The 22,059-nt window shown below is 43.5% G+C and overlaps 1 protein-coding gene across 2 annotated transcripts in view; it reads right to left on the reverse strand.

Annotated features, from left to right (window-relative positions):
• Positions 1-350: 350 nt before the first annotated feature.
• The window catches only part of PGM1 (phosphoglucomutase 1), a 46,693-nt gene continuing 24,984 nt past the window's right edge, over positions 351-22,059 (reverse strand). For both annotated transcript variants that reach the window (XM_010949675.3, XM_010949666.2), the window contains exons 5-11: positions 20,804-20,994; positions 19,390-19,544; positions 16,831-16,946; positions 8,034-8,169; positions 5,041-5,224; positions 3,413-3,547; positions 351-1,017 (exon numbers count right to left, since the gene is read on the reverse strand). In XM_010949675.3, coding sequence (XP_010947977.1) covers positions 928-1,017; positions 3,413-3,547; positions 5,041-5,224; positions 8,034-8,169; positions 16,831-16,946; positions 19,390-19,544; positions 20,804-20,994 — 1,007 coding nt within the window. In that variant the 3' untranslated portion in view covers positions 351-927. The remainder of the gene's footprint in view (positions 1,018-3,412; positions 3,548-5,040; positions 5,225-8,033; positions 8,170-16,830; positions 16,947-19,389; positions 19,545-20,803; positions 20,995-22,059) is intronic.

The raw sequence follows: 22,059 nt of genomic DNA on the forward strand, positions 1-22,059 counted from the left end.
ATTCCAGCCAAATGCTAGTAATCCTGCTCTCAGATTCCGGGAGCTCGGCCTCTGTCCCCTCAACAGGCAGCGTGGCATCTCAGTACCACAAGGCACAAGGCAGTGCTTTGCTATTTAAGATCTCCTGAAAACTATCTTCCTTTCCTTGTACCAAGTTAACCATGTCAAGCTTAATTTATCCACCTTGGAAAGATCCAGGGCTCAGTTGACCCTGCAAAGATTTGAAATTATAGTTCTTGAGTCTAATTTTAAACCTAGCACAGAGAACTTTTTTTTTTTCCTAGGTAGGACATCGAAACAAAATATAATACCCTCTCCCCCTCAAAAAAAAAAAAAAAGACATCAAGAAATGGTAGCTTATTTTGCTTTAATATCCCAAAATATCTGTGAATGGGAATATGTTGCAAAACAAGACGGAAATCTGTAGACAAGTACGTCTCACTCTGACGGAAGACCTGATTGGAGAGAAGGCACCAGAAACTGCGTTTTGCTGGATTCCATGTAAACAGTAAATGGGGGAGAAGGTTCACAAAGGAGAAAGGAACTTGCACTGTCATTTCAGGATTTCATTTAAGGATGAAAGCTGGCCTCACTCGCTGACGCTCAACCTCCATCTTACACTGTAGTGTAAACAGGACCTGGTGGCTGAGGAGACAGACAGCCACACGGCCGCAGTGCACAAGGACACGAAAAGAAACTGACGTGAGTGTAAGCCCCTGGGTCCTTTTTTTCTCTTTCCCACACGGCTCCTGCGGGCTTCTTAATTGGCAGTGCCTTGGAATCATGCCATTTGTCAACAATTGGTTAGTGGAAAAACTGAATCCTAAAAATGCCTGGGTGAACACACTTTGCTTCTGTCCATGCTCTTCAATCAGATGTCTCGGGGGGTCTTGGGGTGGAGGGACGTACCGCATGTGGCCTGTCTTCTTAGGTGATAACAGTGGGTGCAGTGCGCCCCGTCCTTTCCTGGAGTTGGGACACCTTCAGAGCAATGGAAATGAGGGGGGCCAACATGACCTGAGGGAGACACAAGAGAACAACCTTTGACATCACTTTCTCTAGACACAGATCCATAGCTCCAGCCCCTACCTGGCCTCTGAGCTCCAGAACCACATGTCTGATTGCCTATTCCGAAATCCTAAAGGCCCCTCAACTCTACAAGCCTAAAAGCAAAGACTAGGTTTCCCCCAAACCTAGTTCCAGTATTCCCTATTTCAGTGAATCGACACCATGGTCTGTCACATAAAGCAAAAGAACAAGTTACGTCTTGTCTCATGTCTCATTGTCTCTTGTCTCATAAGAGTCATTCCTGACACTTTCTCCTTTCATGTTCCCTTTGTCCAACCTACCAGCAGCCCAAGTGACTTCCTTCTGCATCGCTCTCATGGGCACCAGTTCTCCCCATCCCAGTGCCATAGCTCTTGCTGAACCAAGTCCTCCCTCTTACCTGGAACAATAGTGTTTCCACATTCACTTCTGCATCCTCCAATTTTTCCCCACACTGTACCCAGAGAGATCTTTTCAAAATGCAACACCACCTCCCTCCCAGCTACCTCTCACTTAAGGAAAAAAGAAAAAAAAAAGAATTCTGCCGTTTCTTAAATAAATAAATATTTTAATATTAAAAAAAGAAAACTATGCATCTAGTTAAACTGCCCATTTTACAGATGAGGAAACTGAAACGCAAAGAAGTGAGGTGATTTGACCAAGTGATTCAAGGGCAGAGTCAAGAGTAGTACCTTTTCTATCACCCACTGTGCTTTCCCTCATCTAAATCTCCACCAACTCACTGTACCTGGAAGACAGTTGGAGAACCACTGCACAAGATGACTACACCACTTGCCATTCCCCTCAGGGCTCCAACAATCCCAACAAAGTGCTGAGACTGGGGTCCAGCGGCTGCAGAGTCGGGGAAGGCATGTCCTCAGCTGGAGCGGTGGTACACCTGGGTGTGTGGGCACCCTGCATCCTTCAGTGCCCTCCCATCTCCTGAGGGCTACATGAAATGTATCTACCATGTGCCAGGTATTCAGACAAAGAAACGTAATTTCCTTCCTCTTTTCCTCTTGCTCTATTATTATATGGGTCTACAACATAGACACTACTGCCTTTGATTTTAGTTTTAGGGATTTCTCAACACCGCAGGGGTCTGGCAATGACTAGTGCTGGTGCCTGGTCACTGAAAACACTTTAAAAGTGAAGCATCCTCTCGTTTCTCTCTTTTTGTAATAGTAATAATAATTTAAAAAAAACCGTAAGAGTCACTTTCTCAAAAGCTAATCCTATATGCAGGCACAGTGTTCAGAATTTTGCATTCATTGTCTCCGTAAATCTCTGTAACACTGCTGCAAGGTAAGTAGCCTTCTGCCATTTTACAGACAAAGAAACCAAGGCTCACAACATTGAAAAGACTTATCCAGGGACACACAGCTATTAAGTGGCAGGCACCAAATTTAAAATGAGATCTCTCTAACTCCAGAACAGATGCTCAAATGCATCATGCCAGAGGGTTCCAAATGAGTTTCACAGGATTCTAATTAGGTGTTAGCAGGAAAAAGATTTTATGGGAAAATAGGCCTGGTGAAGGCTATTTAAACAGGCGTCTTTACTGCAAGTCTTCTCAGAGCTCTAAGGTACAGTGTATGTTGTGACCTGCCAAGAAGGGGCTGTTGTACTGTAACACTTCCTAAGCTTGTTTTGGCTCTGGTCGGGGAGCAGCTCCCAAGATGAGAAACGCAGGTGGGGAAACCCTCCCCTCCAATTGGGTGGCCGTCCTCCAAGTTCTGTACCACCCTTGGCCTCCCAGGGTCCCTTCTCACTCTGACATACTTCTGGAGACTCTTTGGGTGGGGTTGGGAACCCAAACACAGGCTGCAAGTCCGAAGACTCCCCCATAAAGACCTTTCTTGCTGGGTCATGAAACAGTCCCTCCCTCCCTTCCCCTGACCTCCGACCAAATCTAGAGCCAGTGTGTGTTCTGCCAGGGCAGGTGATCAGACCAAGCAAAGTGGCAAATAATCAGTGACAGGCCGGAACACCAGATCAGGGGCTGATTTAAAGATTAGTTATTTTGAATCTGCCACTTACTGGGCATGTGAACCTATTAACTACTGCGTAAACTTTCTGAGCCTCAGACTCCTTATCTGTAGTAGGGATATTAATAGATTAAATAACAGGTGAGAAAAATAATTCTCATTGGAGAATAAAATGAGTATGTCCATTGGGGTAATGGGTTTAGAGCAGAGCTTGGCAAACAGAAAGTGCTCAGATCATTGTTAGCTATGACTGTTGTTCTGACCTGAAAGAGACAGGGAGGAAAGGGAGCATTCGATCATTTGGGAGATGGATGGTGGAAGCACGATCATTCCCTCCAACAGAAAGAAGGAGCCAGGGCGCAGGGCGTGGACGTTACCTGGGGGTCCTGGGAGATCTTGGCGACGTCCTTCTCATAGCTGTCGATGTACAGGCGAACGGTGGCTCCCGCACTCCCGGTGCCACTCAGTCGAAAGATGATGCGAGAACCATCTGCAAAAATGAGCCGCAAGCCCTGGGAAAGATAACAGAGGTTTTTTTCCCTACATGCTGGAAGGGAGACTGAAGGCTGGCAAATTGTGAGGGGTCCATTTGGAGATCTAATTTCATCCATACCCAATCAGTCAGGGGGCTACAGCTGAGCCCCGTGAGTCTGACCTCAGTCAGCCTGTCACCAAATCCAGCCAGTGGGGGCTGAGCTTACGGGGGAGAAGCGTTCCCAGGGTTGGGTGGGAGACTGGATCCTGGGGAGGCTGGCTGACACAAGACCTGCCCTCTCCACGCCATCTCCCTGTGATTTATGGATTAGCCATTCCAGTTCAAAGCTTAATAAACAAGTTAATATATAAATAAACTGCTAGATACAGAAATCTGATTTCCAGATCAGGAGGGAATCATGGAGAGAACGGGGTGAAACCAGAGCAGAGGAAGTTTCAGGCAGAAGAGAGGAAGAACACTGTAAAATGGGGAGATGGAGACTCAAAGAGAGAACAGGAGGCCATGTGCTCTAAATGGCAGAGGCCAGCTATTCCCACCTGCCAGGCAGGATCCAGTGGTCAGTCTCCACCAGCCTGGTGACTCAAAGCAGGGTCATGTGGGTGTAATGCCAAGCCCAGCCCCTAACTCTCTGCCCTCTCCCTTCCCTCTCTGGCTACATCTCTTCTCCTCAGTAACCTTGATTCAAGGAAGAAGGCTGGGGACTCTTGAGGTAGGAAGGCTAGGCAAATTATGTGAGGATCCTTCAGTTTTGATGAGTCTGTCAATTCTTCCATAAAAAGAAGAACTTTGCATAAAGCCAATGACCGACCAGAAGGAAAGATACTACCTCTCATCTGCTATCAGTCACCAGGCCCCTGGCAAAGGGCTGACCCAGCCTGCAGCCCTGGGTGCCTGGTGCCCAGTGAGGGAAACTCTAAGAGCTCTGTCCCCATCCAGACACAGCCTGGGTCTCGACTGTGATGTACTCCTATGCACTGCGATGTGAGGGTGGGATGCAAGTCACGTGCTACAGATAGTAACATCTAATGTTTCTAAGTCTGTGGATCGCTTGTCTACTTTCTTCTTCTTGTTTTAGAAATTAGAACATGTATCACAGAAACGTCTGTGGTGATGCCACTCTCCTGCTGGCATTGTTACAACCTCTCAAGAGAAAAGGAGGAGTTTGAGATCTAAGACAGCAGCTCTCCATCTTTTTTAGGTTCTAGGGCTCTTTTCTGCACACACATTCAACAAGACATCTTGCAGAGAATTCTGCAGAATGTAAAAATCCTTCTGGAGTCTAGATGAAGCATCCCAGAATGAGGGCAAAGGGGTGTGCAAAGAACCAGGGCCAAAATCATTTTGCCTACAAGTATCTGTGCAAATCACGGGTGACTCAGCAGAAAGCCACTTGAGAAAACTGGGCAGCAAAGGAGAAATGACCAAGAGGCCTTTCTCTTTTTCTCTCTTAAGATTTTAGAGCTGAAGCTCTGAGGCCTCCCTCCCACATACACGTACGTCTGTTCCTACCTGATTTCTTGAAATGCTTCCGTCCACCGGATCACTGTATTCAAAGTTATCAATTTTCTCCACAGTGTAGACTTTGTCACCTGCCGAGAACTGTTTCCCCACGAAGGAGCGGTCAGAGATCAGGGCCTCCAAGTCCTTCATCATTTTGTTCGCACCCTCAGCTTCCACCTCTTCGTAATCATACCTGGAAGAAGTCACCACTCTGAGGCCCGCGGGCTAACATCAGATCACACCAGTGTGCATCTGCGCTCTCTCCATCGTTTGTTTGGTGCTCCCGCCAAACCGTCCAACTTCAGAAGAAGCTGGCAAAAGGACGGTCATTCTCCAGGGACGGAGCAGGCCAGGGATGAAAGGAAGGGTTTGGAGGGTTTCAGGAAAGGGCTAGGAGCTTCTGAATAAGCAGAAAACTACCACCTTTGCTCTTCTACAGAATAAAGGCTCTTAGAAGCCTCAAAGGCTTTTGAGAGATACTGTCTAACATTTAATCACCACATCCTGAGGACTAGAAACAAAAGCAATGTTATCTCTGGAGAACGGCTGCATAGAGGCCCACGTGACTCAGGCACTTCTCCTCCAAACTCCGGGAGCTTCTCTGGGATCCATGCTGGGAAGGCTCCCAGTCTGGGACCTGCCTGAGGCTGCTGAGAGTTTGGCTAAGGAGAGTTCCAGTCTCCACAGGAGCTTCCTTAAGTAAGGCCAAGTTTTCACTGACCAGGCGAAGGAGCCAAACCGTAACTCTTTACATCTTGAAATGCCTCCCTCCTCTCAGTGAGAGTGGATTCTGGCCCATGGCGTTCTGGGGTCACCCCGACAGAGGAGGCCCCGTGTGGATGCAACAGGGCCAAGAAAAAGAAAAGTGCACCACAAAGGAAATTCCACGACTATTTTTTTTTTCCTCCAAGAATGGTTCTTGACTTCTTTCTTATGAGGTTAAAGACTCTTAACAAGTGGCTTTTCTTGACCTAATGGTGCACACACACCCTCTTGAGAGAGTTATTTTTTAGAGGCTCAAGATAGAAGAGCCTATATTTATTTGTGATAGTGAAACAAATATGATATGTGCAAGATGACACCTCTGAGACATGAGAAATACCAAAGAATTAAGGCCAACTATTCTGGCTCCAGGATTCTATGAATTAAGGACATCAGTTCCCTTAATCCTGAAGTCAGCTCTTTCCTGCAGTTAAAATGATAAACAGCAAGAAATTACAACCAGGTGTTTGTGCTTTACATCTGTGACCTTTGGGTGTTGGAGGGAAATGTTCTATAAATTCTAGGCACAGAGGGGTATAATGGAAAGAATCTGGGCTTTGGAATGAGACAGAACGAGCTATGAATCCAGCCTTTATCAGGTAACTGTGCAACTCTGGGCAAGTTGCTTCATCTCTCAGAATCTCAGTTGCCTTATCAATACTGTTTTGAGGCGGATGTGAAACAATGCGTGCAGAAAGCACTTTTGTTAAGTAAATGGAGGGTGTAATGGAGTCTTAACTAAATGCAGGTTCTAAGACTTGATTTGTAATATTTGGTGAGTAGTCATTTGAAATTAATAAAAAATACGTTAAAACAGTTTTTAGATGGAGACTTCTAACTGATTCAAGAGTGACCCTTTCTCTGCACAAAGCATCCTAACCTTACTCCACCCTGGCTGCTATTCACTTGTTAACTGATTCATTTCTCATTCAAAGCCTGTTTACACAATGTCACTACGGATTAGGTATCCAGCGATCCCATGGAGCACAGAAACAGACATGGTCCTGCCTTCATGACACTCTAAGCTCTAGAGAGCTCCTGACTGCTGTTCTGAATTACTAGGTTTTTCTGGTTCTTAGAAAGTAGAGATTCTTGCCTTGGTTCCCAGGGCTACTGTGGGTACCGCGTGGCAGATATTACTTGTACCTTCCACAAAAGAACAACTTGAGGGAGGAAGACAGCAACAAAGTTGTCCAAAGTTGATGAAAGGATTCTGATTACAGAGGCCAAATTGCTTAAGGTTGAATTCTTCCTTGACTATCCAGAGATCACAGACCACTAGATCTGTGATGTTTTTAAAATTCTCTAGTCTAACTCACCTATTTTATAGAAAAAGCAACTGAGGTCCAGTGAAATTGTACCTTTACATTTCTTCCAGATAAGTAGTTTATCTACTATCCCTCTTCTCATATTTCTTTTCCATGATTAGAATAGTGAGGTCCAAGGGAAAAAAATTGATAGTTTTTTTTTTTTTAACACTTACAAGGGGGGAAGCAAATTGGAATTGGTGAAAAGCACAATTAGAGAGAAATGTTAATGCTTCTTAAAAATAGAAATGCGCATGGTAAAGACAGGTTACTAACTATTCTAGGTATTCTGTCCACTGCCGAATCCCCAGTGCCTGGCAGAAAGCAGGCACACAGTCGACACTTACTGAATCAATGAATGAAGTACTGACAACTACACAGCCTTTGGGGACCTATTTTAATGAGTCAGAAAAGTTGATTTAGACTAAGCATAATTGTTTCCGTAATTTCATAAAAAGTTTCCATACTTTCAGTGTCCCAGAGTTTATAAAACACTTTCAGACTCATATTTCATTTAATCCACTCAATAGCCGGACTGTTATTTCCACTTCTACAAATGAGAAAACTGAGTACAAGGAGAAGTTAAATGACTTCCCAGTCTACAAGGGAGCAGAAATAAAATGATAATCCCTTCTTCTGAATCCAAATCCAATGCTATTATCATGTCCACCGGATAGCTACATTAAAAGGCAGACAAAACATTTATTCTTTTGAATACGTTAACTAAAATTTTTAAGCCCTGTTCTTTATGGCTAACATAATAGCTGCCTTCATCTCGACCCTGACTGAATTATTTAAAAAATCCCTAATTGATAAAGGTTGAATGAACTGGGGTTTTATTATCACTTAAGACAGGAAAGAATTTGTATGCATAAGAATTCTCTCTGCCCACTTCCCCATGCTACCTCTGCATCCAGCCAGGCTGTAGCTTACCTGGTGAAGAAATTCCGGCCATACTTTTGCCAGTGATCTTTGAGAATGTCCTCCACACTCTGTTTGCGGGTGGCTAGGATGGATAGCCAAGCCAGGACAGCCCAGAGTCCGTCTTTCTCACGGATATGGTCAGAACCTGGTGGGGGGACAGCAAGCAATTGTGAGAACCAGGATTTCTCCAAAATACTTGGGGCTAAACTCAACAGTAAACATGATCCAACCACAAAAGTCCTAAAACTTTACTGAGGAACTTGAATACATGGAAGGAACCACGTGCTAAATAAAGCAACATACTACTGAAAAGAAGCTGTTGCTTCCCAAAGAAATTTAGAATTTTATGGCAAATGCCAATAAAAATGTCAGTGAAATAATTTGGTAGAACTTGGTATATCAATTATAAAACATGAATGTGAGTGGAAAAAACAAATCTTAAATTAATAAAAAACAGAACATGACCATTGTAAATTTTTAAAAATTAAAATCTTCTGGTAGCTGAATGGAACAAAAGAGAGCACCCACAAAGAAATCCAAACACATATGAGACTTGAAAAAGTGATAGAGGTGTCACTTTAGGGCTGTAGGGAAAGAATGGGTTACTTTTTAAATAGTATTTGGATAACTAGCTAAACAGTTAGAAAAAAATCAGTTTTCTTCCCTATAAAACACCATACCAAAAAGAATTCCATATGGATTATCCATTCAAATGTAAAAATTGAAAACCTTTAAATACTAGAAGATATATACAATTTTTTTAAAAATCTGAGATTTTTTTAAATACATGTAAATTCAGAATTCAAAAAGAAAAAAACTGTATTTGTCTACTTAAAAACTAGCATTTCTATCAGCAAAACTACTATAGATAAAATTAAAAGGCATTGGCAAACTAAAAAAACATTTGCAATATAAAGGAGATAATTTATTACGCTCAATATAGAAAAAGCTCTTATATATTAATAAGAAAAAAAAAGCAAAAAATAGAAAAACAGACCAGGGATATAAATAGGAAATTCACCAAAGAATAAATACAGGTGCCCAATTAACATTAATAGAAAGTTGGATTGTATTTAAGAAGAGAAACTAACGTTAAAACCACAATAAAGACACTGCTACTTGTTTGACAAATGGCCACAGATTTAAAATGAGAACACCTAGATCAGGGGAGGTAAAAGGGAAATGGGATTCCAACAGACTGCTGCCGGTGACGTGCTGTCCTTCCAGAGAGCAACTTGGCAAAAAGCATGAAAGCCTTAAAAATGGACCTACTTGTGGATCCAGGAACTCCAGTTTTAGGACATCATTCTTTAATCAAAAGGGGTTTGGTTAAATAGACTATGGAACTTCTGTCTCCTGCTAAGGTCCTTGCTAAAATCTTTACCAAAAATAACAAATTGGCTCCTTTGGATGTGCTTATTATATGCATGGAGACCCTCTTCTAAGAGCCTGATGTGGAACAGAACTCTCATCTTCTGCTTTTAACCCTGTTATTCTAAAAAAAAAAGCAGATGATATTGAGCTCTACTTTCCGAATTCTGAAGAGGACCTGACGCAATCCCTCTATAATGCTTTGTATATTTTCATGCCTTGAATTCATTATGTGCCCATCTGTCCTTCTTGACTTCCCACTTGGTCTTATTCTCCTTAGAACTGTCAGAGTATCTAGCACAATGCTGGCTAGGAGGCATGAGGTAAGTTTGTTTCCTTCCCTTCTTCATCCTTTTAGACCCAGCTCAAATGTCCTCCCCTAGCTGAGACTAGCTGCCCGCTTCCCTAGACAGTTATGAGCTACTCTCCCTCCTCTTACAGTGACCTGCTCAAAAAGCTTCGTGCAGCACCATGCTCCTTGTGCCTCAATCATCCATTTATGAGCCTTTAGCCCCACTAACCATGTATTTCTTGGAGGCATCTCTTATTTATCCTTGTAACTAAGTCTGGTGACTGGCATAGCACATGGAATATATTAAATAACTAATTGTGAAGGAGTGCAGGAATTAATTAATAAATTAATTAATCTACTCCAACATCTTTTTCTCTTTTTGGCTCATAAAAATACACAACTTTTTGTCCCCCAGAAGAGTCTCAGTAAGACATCACTTTTAGAAGCAGCAATTCTCAAAACCTGGATGCTGGCAGAACTAGAGATATTAGGCAATACTTTTCGCACTTTATGTAACAGATTTTAGAAATGTTTGCCTAATTTTATTAGCTATGGACTTTTATTTGCCTTTACTGCTATTTCAAGGAACAGAAAGTTAGCCCTCTGGCTCCTACAGCTTTTGCAAATGATGTTTTGGCAACAGTTCACTCTGAGCAGTAAGATTCTGGCAGCTTCCCCAATATATTGAGAATTCATGACCAAAGTATACAGCTTGGAATTTTTTTCTGTGAGCCCCTGGGGTTTTTTTTCCCATCCTTCCTCCCTTTTTCTTTTCCTTTTCTTGCAAGGGGTGGGGTGCCAGACCAAAAATATAGGGGGCAGTGTTCCTTTGTTATGTAGAAATGAAAATAAAATCTAAAAATTTTACCCAACTCTGACCAAGTTACTTGGAGATAACTAAGTCACACACCTCATATTATAAACCAAGCATCAGCCTTGAATAATGTAAATATTCTATTCCATTTACACGATCCCTAGCCTCTGAAAATTTTGACTAGTCTCACTAATCACCTTAAATGTATCAAAACTCTACGTAACTCTGACAATACTCAGAAAATCTGGGTAAATTTCATTTTCTTTAGGGTTCTGATGAATGAAGACGAGTTACTAATGAAAAAAAGGCAATGATATGTGAATGTATTTCTTAACCTGCTCTTATTTCTGCAGTTGCGGCAACTATGGTTCAATGGAAACGCTTTATACTTAAGAGTCAGAAACTTGAATCTGAAACTTATAAGCTGTTTGAATTTGGACAAGTCACTTAACTTTTCTAAGCTTCAGTTTCTTCAGCTCTATAATGGGGATAATGCAATTTTAGGACTACTATGATAGAGAGTGGAAATATTTTATAAACTGTTGAGTACCATATAAATGCAAGATACCATTATAAGGGAAAATAAAAAAAAACTTTTAGGGAAAATTAGTGCTTTCCACTACCTCTTTAAGCTTTCAAAAATAACACTGCTTAACTATACATATTAGGGAAGAAAATGGAATATAACCCAATATGCTCTTTTTTCTTCTGGGCAGTGGGATTACTGTGCTTTTTTTTCTTCTTTCTTATCTAATTTTTCTATTAAGAATGTGAATTACTGGTACCATTTTTTAATTTAAAAAAAGCAGCAGCCAGGCCCATGTAACTGCAGGGAAAGGGAAACACCATCAGCAGGCACCACTCACCCTGGCTGCTTGTAGGCCTCTTCACACTTGCTCCAGCTCGCGGACCGCGTGCATGGGGATTCTGCCCTTTCAGCATCTTCAAGCACCTGTCACTTTACTTCGGCCTAATCAGCACCTTGTGATACGTGTAAACTCTGCTCAGTCAGGGCACGCTCTGGTTCTCAGCCAAGAAAAATGTCAACCCCTAATGAGGGAGCCAAGAGCCAACGGTTTAGGGATTAGGTTCCATTTACCGGTGTGGGCATCTCGGGGGTGCCCGGGCTCCTGCCCCTGCCAGGCAAGGCCTGTGCATGGGATGCGGCAGCTGAAAAAGAGCTTCACAGAGTTCTGTGAAAACCCGGGCATCTGTCTCTCTGTCTCTCTCTTTCTCTGACCATCTCTATCTCTCCTTCAATCTCCTAAACATGCTGTTCTCTCTGCCTGGAAATTCCCCTCCACAAATACTGATCAGCCTGGCTAACAGCTCCTGCAGTTACTTTCACCTTCCTCCTTATCTGGGATGCCTTCCTTGTTGCCCTCTGTGCTCATCCGTAGTCTGTCGCACCTCGCCCGTTACCCGTCCTACACTATGAATTGTATCCCCAGCTATTTCTGGCATGCAGTCAGCTCTCAATAAAGGTTTGCCCAAAGAATGGTCAGACCCCAGATGACTGGCTGGGAGGTTCAGTAGACCAGCTCTGTCCACAGTGCAGTCCTCTTTGCTTCCACTGCACAAGACTTCCCTCTGAAAGGGCCAGTAAGCTCCTTAGAAAAATCTTTTCCAGACCACTCCAGTCCTCAAGGGGGCTCTCCCTCAGCAACCCCTGGACTTTCCATTTAGCAATTAATCCTGCACGGCCTCATGACTGCCCCTGGAACTTTGTTCCCTTTAGGGGAAAGTGGTAAGCACCTGATAGGCAGGAAATGTGTCTTAACCCAAACTCCATTTTATACTCAGCAAAGTTGAATCAGTGCCTAGCAGGTTCCAAGTATACGAGAAAATACTAAGATGAATAATATGTATTCTCTGACCTCACAGATGAGCACAGACACACAGGTGAGGGAGACAGACGTGCAGGTAACAGTTTAACTGAGTTTGTTATAATTAGGGTCTCAGTTCTGTTGGGATATTCCGTCTGGGAAATCTCTGGAGATAGGATGCTACCCTTGTGGGGGCGGGGGAGCTTTACCTACAGGAAAAAGTACTCAAGAGGTATGTAAACTAGAACAGAGAACTAGATGGACAATCTAATCCCCTGTACCACAGAACCAGGCTAGGCACGCTGAATACACAGCTCCCAGAGCATCCTCTACTTCTTCTGTCACTTTGTACACTTGTAATTACCTGGCCAGGGTCTGACTTCCTTCCCCAGGGACAGCCTCCACGGAGCCCTCCACAAGAGGGCCATGCTTACCTCTGTGTCCCCAGAGCCTAGCCCAGTACCTAGGATACAGTCAAAGCTCAATAAACATTTGAGGAATGAGTTGATGAAATGAAGTACAAACATGAAGGCCTTTTCATAACAACTTAAAAGAAAACTGCAAAGCATGAATGCTACACTTCTTCAAGGTATCATTCCTGTATGAGGCACCATCACTGGAGCCTTTTAGAGATGGGATGAGGAAAAAAATGTATTGTTAATCTCTGGACCTGGCCACATCAGAATTTACTGATATATTTCCATATGATACCAAGTTAATCCTCAACCTAGTTTCCTATCCCTCTTTCCCAAGCCCCTCTTTTTCCCGAGGAGGAGTTTCAAAAGCTGTGACGTTATATTCTGTTCAGTGACTTCACTTCCTATTTCTTTCCCAATTTCCCAACAAGTTCAAGGTGGGACAGAACTGAGAGCTTTTCCCTCCCCAATCATGTATAGGCACACACATCATCATCCACAGTTAGGCGGAAAAATAACTGCACCATGAGATAAATGAAAAACAACAGGTTCCCCCTGTCTGGCTCTGGGGCCCTAACAAAACACCTTTATCCCTGATGCTTGTAATGCTGATGTCTGAGGAAGCATTGTAGCCTTGGTGGTTACAGTAATCATGTGAGACAGCTGCTGTTTCTCCACCATGAACAGACTGATGTACACTTAGTAAGGGTAATATTACGGTTGTGCTTTTAAATGTCAGTGGCTTGTTTTATTTGATGAGCCAGTTCTCCTGACGTCTGACTCCTCTGTACCTCTGCAAGCAAACTGCTCCCTTTCTTTTATAGAAACTCATCTCACAAAGACCTGGGGGCCTCAACTCTGGACTATGGAGCGGGAGTGGTGCTGAGTCCCCACAAGGATCCCAGACTGCTGCCCGAGGTGAGGTGGGCATTCTCCATCAAGGTCGTGTCTAAGCAGAAGAGCACTGACTGGTCCCTTACAATTCCTGCAACACGCAGGAAATTATGTCGGATAACTGTTGAAGCCCTTTCCTTTCCAACACCAGGATTCTGTCTGTCTGAATTGAGGGTGCCAAGTGAAAAGCATGTTCTCTCATTCATTCAACAAGCGTTTGCTGAACACCTAATCTATTCTGGGATTTATCGGAGGCTCTGGGTGTATGGTGAACAAGAGAGATGTGACTCCTGTCCTCATGGAGCTTAAAGTCTAGTATTACGAACAGACAAAAATCAAGTAATCATAAATAACTGTAAAATTACAGCTGTAATACGTGCAAGGAAGAAGTGGGCAGTGCCATGAAGGCCAAAAATAAGGGGCTCTGATCCACCCCGGCAGGTTAGGGAGGCTCTCCTGAGAAACTGCCTCTGCTCTCACCTGGAAAAATACATAAATAAATGACCCAGTATTCAATTAAGCTCTAGAATTCAAATATCTCAGAGCCTGTAGAATCACTAATGTCTGCCCTGAGAAATTCTGTAAAGGAATTGTTGGAAGCATTTGCCAAGAAGGGACATAGTAGGTGGAAATTAACTCCTCTATATTAAGGAGATCAGAAATTCAGTTAAATAAATTCAGTGGCACTCACTCACAGCAGTGGATACCCATGGCTGTGCAGCCTGGTTTTTTAAATGTTTATCTCCAGAAATATTATAGAACAATTGTTTTTTTTTTTTCCAAAGAGAGAGAGAATGAGTTTGTGGATTATTTCATACTGAATTCTCTCTTTGGATATGAAAGATATCAAACGGAACATAAAGCCATGGTTGGCACATAGTATTTGTTGAAAGAGTTAATAAATAAATAAGCAAGAACAAACTTTAACAGGAATAATTTAAGGTCTAATACTTGGGTTCAAAGAAATCAATTCCACAAATGTAATATGAGGACTTTTCTTGGCAAATGCTCCTGAGCAAAAATTTAAAGGGGTTTAACTGTCTACAACATTACATGGGCTAAACAGTATTATGAAATATCCTAAAGGCTATCATAAACGCAAGTTACAACAAGACAAGTACAGGGTCCAGTGCTCTAGAAACAGTTGTTCCACTCTGCTCTCTACACGTCAGGTCAACCCTAAGGATTTGGGCTCAGTTCTGGACATGACCTTCTAAGAGGGCATTGGTGCATGGGGCGCATCTAGAAGCTGGTGCTGGGTGTATGAACGATGTGGTGAGGAATGACTGCAGGACTAGGAATGGGTGGCCTGTAGAAGAGAGGACCTGAGATCTGTCCTCTGGTGTCTAAAGGCCTGTCATGTGAGGAAGAAGCAGCTTGTGCTGTCCTGCCTTCAGGCCTGTCCCCAGCCAGCCAGCACCTAGATGGCTACTTGGCTCTAGGACTCTGAGCCACCTTGCCCAGGGCTACCCACATGGGTCTGTGGGGCAAAATGTTACTAGATGTACCGTCAAAAAGAGATACTGCATTCAACTCTATTTAGGTAAAACTGTACAAACATGATTCCTTATAGCAGAATGGTTTGGAACCTTCAAGTGCTAATATCATTGTGAATATCCACATTGTGAATATAAGACAGTCTTCACTCAACTCAGAACACTTTCATGTAACTAGTATCCTTCTGCACACCCAAACGCCCTGGGAATCCTTGCTCTAGACTTTTCCCTTTTCACTAGTCTCAGCACTGAAATAGGTACATGGGGTCAGGAAACCAAAGGTCTAGACATGGTACCTGCCTTCAAAGACAGCTTCATCCATAAGGAGGAATGAGTGATACCAAGCCTGCACTGGAAAACACTTGGGGGATTTCATGGGAGAAGACCACCTCACAGGTCCATTGGGTGTTTATCTAGTGCCCCGTGGGGCAACATGCACCATCCATTTACAAGGTAGGAAAGGACTGAGCAGTGGCCTTGTTATCTCTGACTGAAGACCTAGAACCTTGAGAAATCATGTAGCCTTCTTTGTAAACATTGTTAAACCCCCAAACTCATCCATCTTTTGTAATACCCTCTAATTCCATCGAGCCAATTTATTACCAAGAAGTACTGCCACTCCCTCAAGGATATTAAATTGCTTAGGTATTTTGTCAACAGGTGTCTCAAATTTACCAGCTCATTTTACCCACCCTACCCTAGGACTTGCAGGAAAAGAAGTGAAATCAGTATTCTGTTCTGTTTAACCTAGCATGAATTGCAACTCAGTGGCAAGGCTGATAGAATGCTAGGTTTTGATCTCTTCTTTGCTAAAGGATGGAAGACTAGTATTGAAGGATCAAAAAGGTTGGTCCTTGTACTTCAAAATATTGGGTAGAGACAACAGGAGGAGAGGAAATAGAGCCACTGAAGTACCTTGCAACCTGACTGGAGACAACATGTGAGAAAGGGCCACACGCCTGAATGAATGTTTAGAAAAGAGAGACTGGTGTAAGATGGGGTCATTGGGAAGGTCACTGAGGTGGGACTTCGGGTCAATCCTGAACAGGAACAGAAGAGGAGGCAAGTGGGGTCTAAGGGTCTTGGGACATCCCCCAAAGCACACCACGTTCTACTCTTTCATCATACCACAATTTACATACAGATCCTCAGGGTCAAGGACGTATTTTCAGTTTCTTGATCACCTAGCAACTTAGTTTGACCCTAATGGTCTCCCTCCACTCACCCTTAATAAATCACAACTGGCCGCTACAACAAACTTGCACCTATTAAGGACAAAGATTTAATGCTGTGCTGAAACCTTCTCTTAAATAAAAACGAAAAATTGACTCACTCCACCGTATTTCTTCCTAGAAATGAAAACATTTATAAAGGTTTCCTTGGCCACCAAGGAAAGAAAAATATGTTTATCGCTCTGTTTAATCCCCACAGATTCAGTGAGCATGCTGCTGAGAAGGCCCCCAAACTTCCTGTCTCAGGAAATGTGATCCTCTGGAAGTAAAATTAGCCCTCCCTGGCCGAACATGCTCGCTGCTTTTCAGATGTGTACACTTCATCAGGGTTGTTATAAATAAGCTGTATCTTGACTTAGGACACAGCAGCTACCGTTGCTATTTCAGTGCTGCCTTAGAGGCTAAGCTTTCACTGCAGGCAGCATTTACAGGAGAGAAAACGGCGGCACAGGCTTGCACACTTACCGGTCCCGAAGCTCTCCTCCCCACAAAGGGACAGCTTGCTTGCATCCATCAAATTCCCAAAAAACTTCCAGCCAGTTGGGGTCTCATACAAAGCGATCTTTGTGGCATTAGCCACCCTTCAAAGGCATGAAATCAAAGTTACATCACAGCAGGACTGCGAGCGTAGCCATGTGATGCATGGAAAATAGCAACCGTTATTGTAATCAAGGGTCCCATTTAGCATCGCTCAGAGGTACACATAATTCTCAGATGGGTGGAAAATCATACAAGAAAACTTGTGCACAATGGGCTATTCTGTGTGGAGTCAGAGGAGCGGGGAGAAGAGGAAGAAGAAAGAATTCAGGTCACAGAGTTTAATATTTTAGAAGAAGCAACAGTGGCAAAATGGGCAAGGCTGTTTGGGGGCTATTTAAACCCGAGTGTTTTGGATACAGACAGCATCTCTCGCCATTCCATAACGGACAAAAGAGTGATGTTCTGACGTGCCTGTAAGCACAGAGTCATAGAATACGGGGTCTAGGAGGTCAGTAGTTTACAGAGAAGGAAACAGGACCCAGAATGTTATGTGATCAGTCCAAGGTCGCACGGCCAGGAAGACCCACTGCCTGCTGTTCAGCCGCCCAGCCAATGCTCCTTTCGTTTCCCCAGAAGGCCCTGCCAGGACAGAGCCCAGTGGGGTCTCTCATTTGCACCAGCTACATCCACATGGATCCATGGTACCCGTCCCCTCCAACACATCTTTCACTTCTCCCTGTTTGTCCTTACACTATTTGAAACCTTGAAGGGACTTTTTTAAAGATCCTCTTCCCTTTGAACAAGAAGAGTTACCTACATGTCATTCACTCTTTCAGTGAGATGTGCTTTCTAAGATGTTGGTCTTATTGCTAGCAAAACGATACCATGTTTCAATTCTAATATTTAAGGAAAATTAAATCTATGATTTTAAAAACTGAAAATACAATAAATTTTTTTCTGGGCAATGAGGTACTTTCCATTGTGATTCTTTATGTGGATTATCCATTTTTCCAAAAATTGGGAGTTAAACTATCCTTGCGTTACACAGAAGGTAGTTCAGGACCTGATAGATCTAATGTATGATGGTGCAGCCACAAACCAGCTCACGACTTCAGATGGAAGGTGTGGAGGCAGAAGTCCCAGGTTCTAATTCTAGATTCTAATTCTAATTCTAATTCTAGCTGTGGGGTCCTGGACAGAACTGCCAGCCATTCTTTCGGTTTCCTCTTCTTTAAAATAAGGACTTCTATGAAGATCAGTTGAGATGGTGAATGTGAAAAAGCACTGTGCCAACTACAAACTACTATGTGAATATTAGCCATTACTTTCTTGTTAGCTGAAGTAAAGTCAGCATTAGTTCTGTAAAACACACACTCACACGTACACACACACACCCAAAACAGGAAATCAATGCACGGTCCAGTGGTTGGGAGCAAAGGTTCTGGGCTCAACTTCTGCTTGCCATTTACTTAGCTGAGTGACCCTGGGCAAATCAGTTAATGTCTTTGTCCTTTTGTTTTCCCACCCTGTAATGCAGGGTTATATACAGCATTTACTTCCTGGAGCTGGCCTGAGAATTAAGTGACTTATAACATATCAAGTGCTAGCATAAGGTCATTCAATAAATACTAGTTATTATTAAAACAGCCTGGATACATACATTCGCCTGTTTTTATTCATTCACTTGTTCTTTATCCTTTCATCCAGGAAACCTTTATTGGACACCTAACACGATCTAGTTAATATTCTCCCTGGTTTGTCCTCATTTGGGACATGTTTTTTCATTGTTTTAATGTGATCTGATAGGCTATCCTAAAGCTTTTGCAAATGAGATAATATTCAATAAATAAATCAATAAGCAACTCAGAGATATTAACTGTTTACTGTCCCTGGGTCCCTTCTTTCTCAAAAACTGAATGTATTTTTTTAAAAACTATTTTAATTTCTATATTTCACATTTTAGATAAGTGAACATTTACTATGTTTGTGTCTGTGTGGACATCGGATGGGGGCTGAATGATGAGTGGTTTTTGAAAGTTCTGTCTGAACACTGACCTTACATCAGACTGCTCCTTCACCCAAACTCTGGGCACACTGCTGAAGAAAAGGGGGTCTCTAGAATGATGTCTTGACTACAACAAAAATGCCATCCACTCATTTATTCATTAACATTGCATCATTCATTTTTCAAAATGATGTGTGTGTGTCCTATTATATGCCAGGCACACTATGGTCAGGCAGCGTTTAGGATGGTAAATAAGACAGTCTTTTCTCTGTAGAAGTTTTGAGTCTAGCAGGGCAGACAGTCAAGCAAACAGGCTATCAGAACACAGTGTGATAAGTTCTGGGATGGAAGACATGCAGGGTGCTAAGGGAACACAGAAGGGGGACATCGAATCCAGAAAAAAACTTCACCCATTCTTTTATAAAATAAACACTTACGTAGCACAGACTATGCATCAGACACCCTTGCTGGAAGAGGGGGAAGGCTGTTCCCAGCACTCTGATGGGCTTGGTGAGAGCCAGGGGAGTGGAGAGACCTACCGGTCCAGGGCACCGCTGGTGGGCATGCTGCGCGCAAAACCGCGGACCCCAGTTTGCTGGAAGTATGGAATGCTGAAGATGTTGGCAGCAATGACGGCCACGGAGTCGGAAGGGTTCACGAAGAACCCATGCTTGCCCAGAATCATGTTTCGATCCTTTGGGAGAAGGAGGATTCAAAGGAAGATTTTTAATCAAAGTGCTGAAGAAACCAAACTCCCTTACATGGAGGTTTTATACAATTTAAAAAGGATACATTTATTCAGACTGGGTTCTAAACTCTGGATGTTGTTCCTAATGGATCTGTGCAGTAGCACTGGGCCGATGGCACCTCCACGCCAAAGAGCTAAAACTGTTTTCAATTAAAGTGCAAGCACCAACTCTTCTGGGTCGAATTCTTTGTTCTCCCTCCAGAGGCCAGCAGAGTTTAACCGCCCGGACTTTTTCCAAACTCTGGAACCAGTCACCTCTCTTCTCTCCCAGAAGAGACAAGAGATCACAATGAGAAAAAATGTGGGCTGTTTAGAGTCAGGTAGGTCTACAAGGCATCCTTCGAGGAACAAAGCGGATTTCCTAGAGGAAAGGCTTCTAAATCTGGGCCCCTCCATTTGGTGCAGGACCCAACAAAGCATGGGGTCACCTTCGTTGCTTCCTTGGTGCCTGACATACAGGAGGCACTCAAGTAACAGAGTACGGAGGGAAAACACCCGTCATGCACTGCAACAGAAAGATGCACTCAAACAATGCCTGCTGGGGACTCCAAATTTCCCCAAATTCTGATATGGGAAAAACTATATTCTGGAAATAGTGAATTCCAACTGATGTTAAAGAACAACAGCGACCCCCCAAATATATTTTCAATGATGTTAACATATGTAGCATTTACTATCTCTGAAATACCAAACCCAAGATACATCCCCTCCTTGCCTGTTATATATTCACCATACTCACCAACGTAAATGAAAGAACATGTTTATTTAAAACATTAATTGTAGCAAAGGAATAAAATGTTAATTCTCTCATTATAGTTTCATCTTTCTGCTAATGTGAATGAACAGATGAGTCTATTCTAAGGCCAGAACCCTTCCCAGAGATTGAATAAGTAGCCAACTGCTGGCTGCGAGCAAAAACCCACCTTAGGATGGGTACTGAGAACCCAACCAGCTCATGAAGCACCAGTCATGCCATCATAACCAGACCCCGATCACCCTGCCCCTCTTAGCAAACATTAAACACATGGGTTACATTTCAAGGACTCTTATTCTGTTCAAGAAGGTCTTCCAGTAATTGAGCCCTGACTCCAGGTGTAATGAGGGAGCTTGACTGGCACTCCTTGGCCCACAGGGCCTGCTTTTTCCCCATCTGTAGGGTCAGACCTGACCTGCATCAGGGTCCACTTAAATGCACTTGTACCTACCCCATCTCCGTCAAAGGCAGCCCCAAAATCATGCTCTCCTGTCTTCATGGTCTCCACCAGGTCAGCTGCATAAGTGAGGTTGGGGTCAGGGTGGTGGCCTCCGAAGTCCTCCAGAGGAACGCAGTTAACTGCCGAGTTTGCGGGGGCACCGAGCTCTTCACAGAGGATCTTCTTCACATACGGTCCCACCACTGTGCAGGGCATGAAATGAAGAACCAGAAAACAAAACATCTGACAGTGTGTGAGGACTGGGGGACAAGGTGGAGGCGTTCTCGGGAGAATGGCATGAACAGCAAAGAGAACGTGCAAACTGTATGTAGCGGCTGGTGAAGAGAGAAATCTGACTAGAGTAGACAGTTCTACACAAAGGAGTAATGAGAGATTAGGTTGGAAGGGGTGGGGCCAGGAGATGAAGGAAAGACTGGGGGGAAGGGAGGGGGTGAACCATTACGAAGACCCCACCACACACCCACGCCAGCTGCTGCTCAACTGTTTTCTCGCCCAGTCCTTCAAAAAGGCTCATGAGGCACTCCAGCTTAGTGCGTAAGACCCTGGACTCTGGAATCAGTGTCTGGGTTCAAATCTCTGCTCTGCCAATCACTGGCTGTGCCACTTTAAGAAAGCTGTTTAATCTCTCTGTGCCTCTGTCTACCCCGTCTGCAAAATGAGGACAGTAATAGTAGCCACCTAAAAGAGTTGATCTGAGAATTGAGTGAGTTAACAGAGAGGAAGCACATATGTTACAAATGTCTGCATGATGATGATCACCTCCAATTTACAGATAAGAAAACTGAGGTTCTCAGATGAAGCTATTTGCTCAAAAGTACACAGACAGGAAGAGTGGGAGCTAGGATTCAGAGCCCTAACCTTTCTCCTCTGTAAAGCTACTTGACAAACCAATTAAAAGAATACAACCAAACAAATAACAGTAACAGTGGACAACAGGAAAAACCAGTCGCACACTTTAATGGTGGCAGCCAGTGTAACGACCAAGGATGTTCATCTCTAAAATGCTGAGAACGTGTTTTCACCAAGGAAGGTTTGACACCAATATAAGCCACAGAGGTCAGAATGGTATAGAATCCGTGTCTTCCATTAGGGGCTTCATGTTAAGGAGGCTCCTGACACACACATAATGAGGTCAAGGCCGCCAGGGCTGTGAAGGGGACAGAAACTGAAGCATTCAAGGAACAACTGAAATGCCTGGAGAAAGAAGTCAGCTTCGTGACCAGCTTCTCCTGGCCCAGGCTCTGCTC

The sequence above is a fragment of the Camelus bactrianus genome, chromosome 13 (genome assembly GCF_048773025.1).
Source record: "Camelus bactrianus isolate YW-2024 breed Bactrian camel chromosome 13, ASM4877302v1, whole genome shotgun sequence".
Taxonomy (NCBI): domain Eukaryota; kingdom Metazoa; phylum Chordata; class Mammalia; order Artiodactyla; family Camelidae; genus Camelus; species Camelus bactrianus.